The following is a 12,484-nucleotide window of genomic DNA, read 5'->3' as shown; positions in this document are numbered from 1 at the left end:
CTTATTCATTAGCATCAATAATTCTCCATTTTCTTTTCCTTCTTTCTCATGTCATTATTGCGTATTATTAATTGACCTAAATGGTTGGTAAGGGAGGGATGAGATTCAGAGAAATCTCAATAGCAAACAATACCATATAATCATGTTGCATGGATGCTAATGCATTACATGCAACTTGTTTATTCTCTTGTTAGTTAGTGACATATTAGTATGCTTAATGCTACCTTTTGATGTATGGCCATGGAGACATGATCTACTCATCATAAATAGAAATTAAAGAAACCAAAACATGTCACAATAACATTCAAATATCATGTACATATCAATACACAAGCATACAATATCAAGCAATGACAATAGGTAAGTTCACCACCTTACACTTGAAGCTTTCTTCTTGCTTTTCCTTTGACTCCCTTAACTTCCCAACCATGATAGCTTGCAGTCAACATCAAAAAATATCTTCTTGGATGTTCTAAGGTCCTAAACATAGCCATGATGATCATACAATCTATTAAGATCAAGAGATTACATAAGGTTCAAGACTAGCTCTCTTGAACTTAACCTTTCCTCCAAATTTTTAGATTAATGTTCTAGCTTCGTAAAAATTGTTCTCATAGGCCAATCCTACACAATTTTGCCTAAGTAATCCAAATATGAGTTTAGATTAATGAAAATCTAACTCCTTCCCAAAAAATAGTCCTTGGCCAAAACATAGGGTTTGGAATTCTCAAATTTCACTTTTGATTCTAACACTTCCAACTTCACTTTCTCAACTTATTTCCACTTAGTTTTACACTTTAAACCCATTGAAAGCCTTAGAATCATCAAAAACACATCCTAAGGGGAAGATTCAGACTTGGCTAAACTGATCCTCAAACATTCATATCATATAATCTTTCAAATATTGACATAAAACTACTCAAAACAACCTTAAATCAATGTGTTTTAACTAGCTATAACATCAAAGTCATCCTCCCCTAACTCTTATAGATTTTGGCCAGTACCTCCCCTTAGGAGAATCTATATTTTTCAACTACCAAACCTAAGAATACAAAACAAAATATAAGCTAGAACATAAAACTAACATTGTATCCAAGCTTATGTGATCAAAGTAGATGGTTTCCTCTTGATTAAGCTTCAAAAGATAAAATGGCAAGAGTTTCCCCTCTTGTTCTCATCTTAGCCAAAAAAAGTGAGGGGAGGGAGGGCTATTTATAACCAAAAATTTGGTCTTGAATAGACCAAAATGGCCCTGAAAACTAATAGAAATTGTAAGTGCAAATTTGAAACTTCAAGTGCACTTTTGCATAATTATTACATCATCTTCCATCATCCCTTATATCATCCTTCTAGAAGTGCTAGGTGTCAAAAATCTAATAGGAAGGAAGGGAGAATGAATCTTAGTCATTGGATTAAACTTAATCTCTAAGTTTCCTACCAATTTACTTGGCTCACATTTATTTGGCTTTCTTGATGGCCTTTTCGAGCTCAGAAAATTCTTTTGTCTGTCCTATAAATTTACTTTAATTCTAGAGAATATTTATAAATTTTCTCAAGACATAACACTTCATTTAAGCCTTGCATAAAAATTATTTCCTAAAATACCCTCTTATTGGCATAATTGGCTTTATATTTTATTAAAGCTATTACACTGGCCTTCTAGATATGGGACTAATTTTATAAATTAGTACAAATTTTTAATTATTTAACCTCATTTTTGTATGCATTTTTGAGGTTCTCTTGCTATCTCAAATAATTATTTCAAACAGTATACTTTTTACCGTCCATAATTTTATAAATTCCATTTAAGTTGCCTCAGGGGTGTTTTCATTATTTCTTTTCATAAAAGAGTTATAGAATATTATTTCCCATTTTTTAGACTTTTTTTAGAATTTTTTGTATACTTTTCATTTTTACTCCTCTTAGCCGTAACTTTCTGAATTTATGATTTAGTCTCTATTTGGGCTTATCCTCATAAAACCATCTCTTAAGACTTCTAACTTAACCTTTGACCTTTAATGAGCATCTTTTCTCTTTCTAGGCTCCGAGACTTTACTAGAGCCTCTAATTTTGATTACACTTTAGCTCCTGAAAACTTTCACTTTGCAGTTTAGTCCCTATTCTTGTTCTGGCTTTCTTTCACATCTTTGGGACTTCTGCTCAAAGGGACTTAGTAGACTACCTTCTTTAAGCTATTTTATGGGCTTTTAGGTCTAAAATTTGAGATGTGAAAGATTATAAGCCAACTAATGTAGTAGAAGGAAGAATTATATGAAAGTTACAGGCAGAATATGATAATAATGATATAAGACTAGTATAGCTAAACAAAAAAACCATGTCAGTTCTCACTAGTGCTTTAAGCCATAAAGAATATTATGGACTTATAAATTTTTCTATAGCAAAAGAAATGTGAAAAGCATTGGAGACTACTCATTAGTGGATCATTAGAGTTAAATAGAGTAGAATTAATACTCTAACAATTGAATATGAGTTATTCAAAATAAACAAGGGAAAAACAACCAAAGACTTTGAAACAAGATCCCCCCATGCCATGAGCCGCTTGGTAGGAAAATAGATAATCAACGTGATCAAGTGAGAAAAAAATCCAAGTGTCTTCACTTATGAGTGGCCAATTAAGTTCATAGCTAAAGAAGAAAGCAAAAGAGAACTGATGAGATTAGTGGCTACTCTTTTTGCAAGTCTAGTAAAATTTTAGAAAAGAGCCAACATATAAGGAAAGAAAGAACTAGCTCTCCGAGTTAAAGATGAGAACATTGGTGAAGCAAAAGATGAAGAAAGGAGTCTTCTAATAAGGAGATTTAACAAGTTATACAATAATAATAGTAATGGAAGAAAATTCTAGAAAGGTAACTACTCAAACAAAAGAAGAGACGAGCAAGATAAGTTACTTGCTAGGAATGCAAGAAGTTAGGCTATTTCCCTCAATTCTAAAAGAAGTCTAGTAGAGAGCAAAAAGTGAAATGTACAAGAAATAAGGCATATGTGACATTAATATGGAGAGATAGGTCTGACAGTGAGAATGAACTTATGGCAAATATTTCTCTAGTCGAAAAGGAGGAATACAACTCAGGCAGAGATGAGGTAATGTATACTTAACCTTCTTTTGATGGTTTTCAATAAGAGGTTAATGACTTGCATGTAGAATTTGTCAAGGCATTCAAGTAATTGATTAATTAAGGCTTCGTTGGTGTTCAATTTGTACAAGTGGGATTGAAATGGGTCTCAAATACTCATTACAAACTTGAGGAATATAATGGATTTGTAAATCTGGATGTAGGCTAGTGGATTAAGTTGAACTAAGATAAGCTTTAGTATAGTTGTATAGTTTTTTTATCTTTACCTTATCTCGACTTGACTACGATGACATCCATGTAACTCCATTCGTTATTTATTGAAATTGTCTTTCATTATTTACATTGAATTTTTATTTACCCAATTTACCCCCTATTGTTTACATCTTGCACTAACAATGTTATTGCAAAAGTAAACTCAACCCTCAAGAATTTGGAGGTGCAAATAAGATAGTTCACAATGTTATTCTAAGAGTAAACTCAACCCTCAAGAATTTGGTGGTGTAAATGAGATAGCTCACTACTTCAGTGAATGCACTACACCTAAAGATAATTACCAAGTAATATAGTGCCTAAGCCTTATAAAGATGGCAAAGAGGAGTCCAAGGCGATTACATTAAGGAGTATAATGCGATTGCCAAATAGATCTCCTTCTACATCAAAGTCTCGATCTAAACAAGAGGTTGGTTAGACAAAAATTCAGGCACCTTTTAAACCTAGTAATGTCAAACTAATAGTTGCTAATTGTAAGGTTGATGGTAAAAGTAGCAAAGGAAACGGTAATACAATTAAGAATCCTAAAGTGGTGCCATCCCTTCCTTTCCCTCAACTATCTCAAGATCTAAAAGCATTTTTATATCAATATCAATTTTCTAAGGTATTGGAGCGAATGGCCAAGTATGCCAAGTTCCTTAGATATATGTTGAGTAAGAAGTGTTTTACTGAGTTTGTAACTATGGCTCTAACTAAGGCGACCCCTAGTATCATCAAGCCTCATATCCTTTTCAAGTGTAAAGATCTTGGTTCTTTCTCCATTTCATGTCTAATTGGTGAAAGATTTGAAGGCTGTGCATTGTGTCATTTAAGTTTTGCTATTGACCTTATGTATTTGTGAAGGATTTGAAGGTTGTGCATTGTGTGATTTGACTGTATGTCCTTAACTATTTTTAAAAACCATCATCCAAGGGAGGTCACTCCTGTGATTGTTACACTTCAATTAGTTGATAGAAATTTTCGTATCCATATGGTATTATTGAGGATCCAGTGGTGAAAGTGAATTGTTTTCCTTATCCTACTGCTTTTATGGTTCTTGATATAAAAAAGAATAAAGAGATTTCATTAATTGTTGAAAGACCATTTTGTTGTTACAGCATGAGCAATGACAAATGTTAGAAAGGGGCAATTGCTTTGGAGGTACAAATCATGTTTAACATGGATAAGACAATGAAGTATCTAAATGAAATGGAACAATGTGCAAGGGGTTTTGTGATAGATGAATTCATTCGAGAAAAATTGGACTTTTCCCCATTTTCTTATTCTTATTTTACATCTTTCTCATTTTTCACTATGTCCTTTTCAAGATTTGTTGTAAGAAGGTTACACATCACCAAGGGGATTCAATTAAAAACTCCAAAGCATAATCAAAAATTTAAATTAAGGGAATACGAGTTACTCGTTTTTGTTTTTTTGGGTTAAGGTTTAAGTTTACATTTTTTTAATTTCTTTATTAATTTAATTTAATTAAAATTATTATTTTTTTTAGGCAAGAGGCATTGTGCCTTGATTTTTAAATTTCATCAAAATTTTAGTTAGTGGAAGCTAAGGAATAATTAACCATTTAGTCAATGAGTCATCAACGACCTGCTTTCACATATAAATTCCTCTTTAAGCTGTTTTTTCCCCCCCTTTTTTTGTTAGCTGACTCTTTAAGCTTTGTTAATAACTAGTATTTAAACTAAATTCAGCATGGCAACAACTTAAAAAATAAATGTTTTCTAGGCCTTTTTGCCCCATTTTCATACTAAGTAACAACGCACTAAACAGTCAGTCAAACGCATCGCCTATTTTCAAACATATCCCTCTTTAAAAATCCTGACATATTTACTCTTACATGTTTACTACTCTGCCTAAACAAAATTAGACAGCATATCGGCATCATAGAATATAAACCTGAACCCTACACATTCTCATCTAGCTTAATTCAAACCTAATCAAATATAGCCACAAAATTCGACTACAGGAGGAGTAGAAACAAAACCCCCTGGACTTCGGCTCAATTTCACCGACTTACATTAGTCACTACAAAATTCACCATAATTACAATCACCACAAATCATTTACCAGTAATTTCAATTTCCACAAGACAAAGGGAAAAGCAGCAAGCACAAGGAAATTTGCAAGAACTTTGGTTTCATAAAATTAAGAAAATAAATACCAAGAATTTTTTTATAGCTTTCATAAAATTACTCTAATGATTGTGGAAATGCCAAACAAATATAACAATATCAATCTCTCATGAACATGGAGTAATGTTGTGGTGACCATATATTTGAATAACCACACATCTAATGTTTGACCATTTGCTTCATTAAGGTTACCCAGAGAATGGTAATACGAGTGGAAATGGGAAGCTATTGCTGGACCAGCATCATCAGGATAAAGTTCGACCATTTGATTCATTAAGAGTACCCAGAAGTGTAACGATTCTTGGAAAACAGTGGTAAGAACTGAAGAATTAAAAAAAAAAAAAACTTCACTTTTTCAACAGCAGTGAAGTAGGTCCTATTTAATCATCATAATAGCACACTACTCTCGAGCCGCATATCCAACCTCTTCAACTCATCCTATCAAAACAGCAAGGTTACAAACAATTTGTTGTTGACACAAATTTACACACCAGCTGTAATAGTATAATCGACCCAAGAGCTTGAATCATCGAGGGGGGAAAAACTTTCAGGACAACGTTTTCTCAGCAATCAATCAGAAATGTTTAATCAAAACTGATATATTGCCTCTCCAAGTTTCTCCAGCATACACTTACAGCAATGACAATGTACTGAAAGCTTCTGATCCTTTGACCTAAAGGATGAACAGGACTGACATGAGAGTCAAACTAGAACTTTGCTCTCGTTTTGAATAATGCCATCAAGAATATATAAATTGAAAGAATTGAACCCATGTCATGAAACTCTGTATTTAGTCTGAGAATGGCTGCGAATCCATGCATAGGTGCACTAATTTTCGTTGATACTGCCCATAGTATTCACCAACAGCAATGACATCGTCATTCTGAGGATCTAACCCTGGCAAGTGTGGTACCTTACCATGGATGGAAGAATTTGATTCATCGTCAGGATTACCTAACTTCGAAACTAACTCTGCATGGATTTCACGGCAAGCGAGAATGAACATTGCAGCTGTGTCAGGTAGTTGTGCATCACGAAGTACTGCCAATGCCTCTTGCAGTGCACCGCCAGCAACATACAAAATCAGAGCCCTGCAATGAGCCATCACAAGCTCGAACTAAGTGATTGTAGCGAGGGAGAAGATGAAAAGAGAACAGAAAAGTGATCATACCTCCATATATTATGTTCATTGCGATGAACTTGTCCAGCCCACCTTTGCAACACCCTGCATGAACCCGACATTAAAGATAAGGCTCTAAGTCAATTATGACACAATTTGGTCAACATATTTCTCCACAAGAACGAGGAAAAAAAATAATAATAATGGAGCAACCTCCAAGACTGATTTATGGGTAGAAACAATCATCTCAAGATTGGTTAGCACATTATCATCGTTTTGCAGTAACTTGGTATGAAGCGATTGAAGCTGATCATTCAGCACACTATTGTCACAACCCCACATCTAGGCATTTATTTTGCAGTAAATGTGAACAGCAATGCATTTTTCACCTAAAACAACACCTTCTCAAACAAAGATTTGAGCTACATTTGGTCTGAAACAAATGAAATCCCATTAGCTTTAAGCTGTTTACTTTGTTTGCCTTCACAATATTTATTTAAAAAAATCCTACTTAACTTATTTGAACTGTGTGCAGCCAAATCAAACAAAGATCACGTTGTTGAAGCCACATCAATGCCATTTGACACATGAGCAGATGTTTAAAAAATGAGGATGAACTCTTCAACAGGATAAAACTTTAGGTATTGATCCCTAAGAAAACAAACTATAGGGACTGCTAACAAAATTGATGGAAACTGAGGACCAAAAATTCAATTTTCTTATATATTAGAAAAGGTTTTAAAATAGAGAATGAACACTTTAACAGGATAAAACCATCTGCACCAATCCATATAGAAACAAACTACAGGTATCAACAAAATTCATGGAAACTTTAGGAGACTAAACTCATTTTGCCCTTATATATGCAAAATAAGTTGGTTGGTATTTCTGCTAATAGACAACTACTAGGAGAATTGAGTTTTCAAAAATAAGCAGGATGGAACAAATTTGAGGACAGTAAGGCAACTCCAAATATTGCCTCAAACTGATACCTTTTAAGAGACGTCCAAACACATTGAAAATGACTGGCATTATAAAGAGGTAATTTTTGAATGCATTAAAAAAAGGGATTTGTCAATTACAAAAGATCAGCAAGCAAATAATCACACCATGTCATTAAGGTTCCTTAGATCGCCTATTTTTGTAATAAGCCTGGTGCAGCATGCCTCAGGAGAGTTAGAATTGATGCACAGAATGAATACCAGTCTACATGTACGATATGGATGTATTGCTAGCTGTATAGAGGTTGTATGATTAACTGCAAATTAGGGGCTCTAATGGGTAGAGTTTCACGTCTTGTCCTGAAAAATAAAAAATAAATAATAGGTTTGTGTAGGTCAAAATATGAAGATGACATTTCCCATAAATGGTTATCCTTTGATCTCTCATTTCACAGAATCTCCGACCTCACAAGTCAGGCACAAAAATGATTATTAGGCAAAAAGTGCGAAACAAAAGTGTAGCACACAAATTCTTCGAGAAATTAGACAGTGTGTATTATATTATATGCGTGATTCACTGATTTGATATCAAGTGGTGTGAGATTTATTTAATTATTTTTTATTCAGAAAGAGAATAAGAAGTTATGCAACAAATATAGTGTTGACAGTGAAACAAAAAATTAATTATGTTGATGAAAAAAATCTCCTTTCTACAGTTCAAGAAAGAGCATGAACCTTGCATAATCAGATCCATTTAAGTGACTTGAAGCTAAGGTTGCAGCATCTGTCCAGCATCCAGCATCTTGTAACTACATTGAAATAAGGCATGGGATTATCAAGACAAATCAAGTATAATAAAATGATAATTTATTATTTTATCATTTGTAGTTTTGGAAAAAGCATAAGCGATACAACATCCTGGCACATTATATATACGGGCCATCCATATTAATAATAAAAAAGCTATGGAAAATGGTTATGCGTCTTAAGAATTATGGGCAAGGTTTATGGTGGGGGTGGGTAACCTGAGGTGTTGAGCCTAAATTACCATGAGCCTAATAAAGTTATTTCCTATGTGTTGGCAACTCAGTCTAATGGGCCATGGGCCTAAAAAACCCTAATCCCATGACAGATTTTATTCTGTAAACTTATTTCTATTTATGAGCTAGATTATGATTCTAATTTAATTGTATTTTGAATTATATTCTGGATCCCTAATACCTTGGCCAGATCCCTAGATCAGTGGCCTAATAACCTCTCTGGCTGAGGAGATTTGTATTTATTTAATCCTGTTAGCTCATTCGAATAATACAATTCAGAATCAAAGAGATTCTTTATGGTATTAGAGCAAAGATGATTAGGTTTGGCATAGGGTTCAACGATGAGGTGCAGAACAACCCTAGAGTTCCGATAGGGCACCTATTGGTACTGGTAGCAGAGGCGTCTAGTTCCACTAGTCACCAGAGCCAAACTGACTCCAACCCCACATCAATTACCATCCACCAGTTAAATGGTGAAAACTACATGCAATGATCCTCTAGTGTGCGACTATATATCATGGGAAAAAGGCAAGTATGGCTACCTGATTGGATTAATCCAGAAACCTACTAGGACCAATGAAAAATATGCTGCATGGGAAGCTGAAAACTCCATGGTGCAAGCTTGGCTAATCAATTCTATGACAACTGAAATTAGTGCTTACTTTACATTCTTCTAAACTGCTAAGGAAGTATGGGACACAGCAAGAGACATGTTCATTGGACTTAAAAACAAAGCTGCCATTTTGGAAATTGAGAGATTTTTCTATGATTTCAAGAAAGGTAATCTCTCTGTAACTTAGTACTACACTGACTTGGTTGTTCAATGGCAACAACTTAATATGTATGAGATGCTGCCCTATATGCAAAAATAAAAGAAGAAAAAAGGGGAAGAATTATGAGACTTGACTCCCTGCCACCTCTAAGGGAAGTATTCTTTACTGTGAGGAATGAAGAAAGCAAAAAGAAGCTCACTTCCACTGACTTAACAACAGAATCCAACCAGCCAAATGCTCTTGCATCAAAAGGAGCCTATCAAGATGACTCAAAGACAAAACAAATGGTGTGATCACTGCAGAAAAAAAGAGCACATGAGGGAGACATGCTGGAAATTGCATGGCAAGCCCTTGAAAAAGGAAAGACAAGATGGTCGAGGCTATTCTGGAATTGTTGACAGCAAGAATGAACCAGAATTTAGTAGAGAAGAATTAGACTTACTCAGGAAGTTTCTAGAAAAACATGACTCAAGAGAGACCACCCTTGCAGCTGGGTATATTGCCCATATAGTTATTACTATTATGGCACTAAAACCTAACATACATCATTCAAGATTATGGATTGTGGATTTAGGGGCAACCGATCATATGACCGACAACCAACAGCTTTTGACTCACATTAGACCGTGTCCTATGAACATCTCTGTTAAAGTAGCAGATGGTAAAGCCTTCAGAGTTGAAGGGCTTGGAACGGCATATATAACTCCTGAAATAATTCTGTACAATGTGTTTTATACTCCTGGACTAAAATGCATGATAACTATGACTCAGAATCAAAACTGTGATGTTCACTTTTCTACAACTAAATGTGTTTTTCAGGATCTGAAGCAAGGGAAGACGATTGGCACAGCTAAGATACTTGAAGACCTCTACTGTTTAGAAGGATGCTGTCTCAAATAATGTGAAGTTGTCTTTAGTTTTTTCTGCTACTCTAGAAAATAAAGATGCATTGTTATGGCATTATAGACTAGAACATCCTAATTTCCGTTATATGTCAAAAATGTTTCCTCATCTTTTGAATAAGAATGATTTTTCTGTTACCTGTGAAGTTTGTCAATTTTCGAAACAAACCAAAGCCACCTACAAACCACACTCTCATCAATATTCAAAACCCTTTCAACTTATTCATAGTGATATTTGGGGACCTTCTCAAACACTCTCACTCACCCATGCAAAATGGTTTGTCACTTTTATCGATGACCACACACACCTAACCTGGGTATTCCTAATGAAAGAAAAATCTGATCTACCTGCTATTTTCACCAAGTTTCACAAAATGATCCTAACACAATTTCAAACACCAATCCTCACCCTCCACCCTCCATAGTGACAATGGACATGAGTGCATGAGCTATACAACAACTCAAAACTACCTAAGAGACATGAAATCATCCATCAATCTAGTTGTGTTGATAATCCCCAACAAAATGGGACAGCCGAGCCCAAAATAGGCACATCCTAGAAAGTTACCCAATCACTCATGTTCACTCACAATGTTCCTAAACATTATTGGGGGGAAGCAATTCTTACTGCAATAGACTTGATAAACAGACTTCCTTCTAAGACCCTTAATTACCAAACCCAATAAGCCTCCTCAATAAATCCTACCCTGCCAATTCCTTAACTCATGACCTTCCTTTTATTGTTTATATTCACCACAGACATGGGGGAAACTTGATCCTAGAGCTCTTAAATGTATCTTTTTAAGGCTCTCATCTACTCAAAAGGGTTACAAATGCTACTCCCCATCCTTGCAAAAATTCTTTGTTACAATGGATACTATGTTTATGGAAACCCAAGCCTTTCATCCCAGATCTCCCATTCAAGGGAGAAACTCAATGAATGGGAGTTCCTAAACTTAGATAAACCTGACATAAACCACTTCATTACCCCAACACCTGAAACAAACATTTCAGCACCTGATATAAAATTATTCCTGAACCTGCAACAGCCATCTCTAACCTCGAAACACATTCTGAACATACCTCCGGTCAACATGAAACCTCAAGGACCAAAACTGACACAGATTCCTCTCAACCTGAGACAAACTCATATGCTCCTACTCGTAGTATGGTGCCTAATGATGCAATACAGGCCGTGGCTGAAGAAGAATCTAATGCAGAAATTGATCAACCTGAGGAACAACATATACCAAACAATGGGGATCCTTCTAGTTCTGAGCAATGTCAAGAGTCAACTCAAAACTCCATATCCTGAAGACCTTGGGTGGCCAATTGCTCTAAAAAAAAGGATAAGACAGTGCACTCTACATCCTATCAGTCATTTTGTTTCTTACAATAGACTATCTCCATGTATGAAAGGTTTCGTCACCAGGATTGACAAAGAACAAATTCCATCCACTTTTAATGAAGCGGTTAAGGACCCTAGATGGAAGGCAGCTATCAATGAGGAACTAAAAGCTCTTGATAAAAATCAAACATGGAGAGTATTGAGCCTCCCCCTTGAGAAGAAAGCTGTGGGATGTAAGTGGGTCTTCATAATTAAATACAATCTCGATGGATCAATAAGCAAATTCAAGACAAGATTGGTGGCAAAGGTTTTTCTCAGACAGAGGGGATTAACTATCAAGAACCATTTGCACTAGTGGCAAAATTGAATACTATAAGGATATTGTTGTCCTTTGCTACCAACCTTGATTGGCCAATCCATCAATAGATGTAAAAAACGCTTTTTTGAGTGGAGACCTTGAAGAAGAAGTGTACATGAAAGTACCCGAAGGACTTATAGAACATGGAGACTTAAAAAGGGCATGTCAATTGTATAAATCCCTCTATGGTCTCGATTAATCTCCAAGAGCCTGATTTGGAAGGTTCACCAAGTTGTGAAGGAATCCAATTACATACAGTGTCAATCTGACCACACACTGTTTGTTAAACACTCAAGAGGAAAGGTATATGCTCTAATTGTATGTGTTGATAATATTGTTATAACAGGGGATGATACCGAGGAGATAACAAGTTTAAAAGGAACCTTAGCAACTGCATTTGAAGTTAAAGACCTAGGAAGTATGAGGTACTTCCTTGGGATGGAGATCTCCAGTTCAAAAGAAGGCATTTTAGTCTCACAGAGAGAAAATACACACTATATTTACT

General features: G+C 35.2%; 1 protein-coding gene across 1 annotated transcript; it reads right to left on the bottom strand.

Moving 5' to 3' along the window:
• Positions 1–5,739: 5,739 nt before the first annotated feature.
• On the bottom strand, positions 5,740–9,211 carry LOC114756443 (uncharacterized). The gene is made up of 4 exons (XM_028945391.1): positions 9,167–9,211; positions 8,294–8,367; positions 6,669–6,722; positions 5,740–6,588 (listed from the first exon to the last, which is right to left on the bottom strand). The coding sequence occupies exons 1-4, from the start codon at positions 9,209–9,211 to the stop codon at positions 6,288–6,290; spliced, it is 474 nt and encodes a 157-aa protein (XP_028801224.1). The 3' UTR covers positions 5,740–6,287.
• Positions 9,212–12,484: the final 3,273 nt, after the last annotated feature.

The sequence above is a fragment of the Neltuma alba genome, unplaced genomic scaffold (genome assembly GCF_004799145.2).
Source record: "Neltuma alba isolate B1F8T4 unplaced genomic scaffold, ASM479914v2 tig00010412_pilon, whole genome shotgun sequence".
NCBI classification, from domain to species: domain Eukaryota; kingdom Viridiplantae; phylum Streptophyta; class Magnoliopsida; order Fabales; family Fabaceae; genus Neltuma; species Neltuma alba.
Note: the sequence above shows the minus strand (reverse complement) of the source record. Positions and strands in the feature narration are given on the sequence as shown.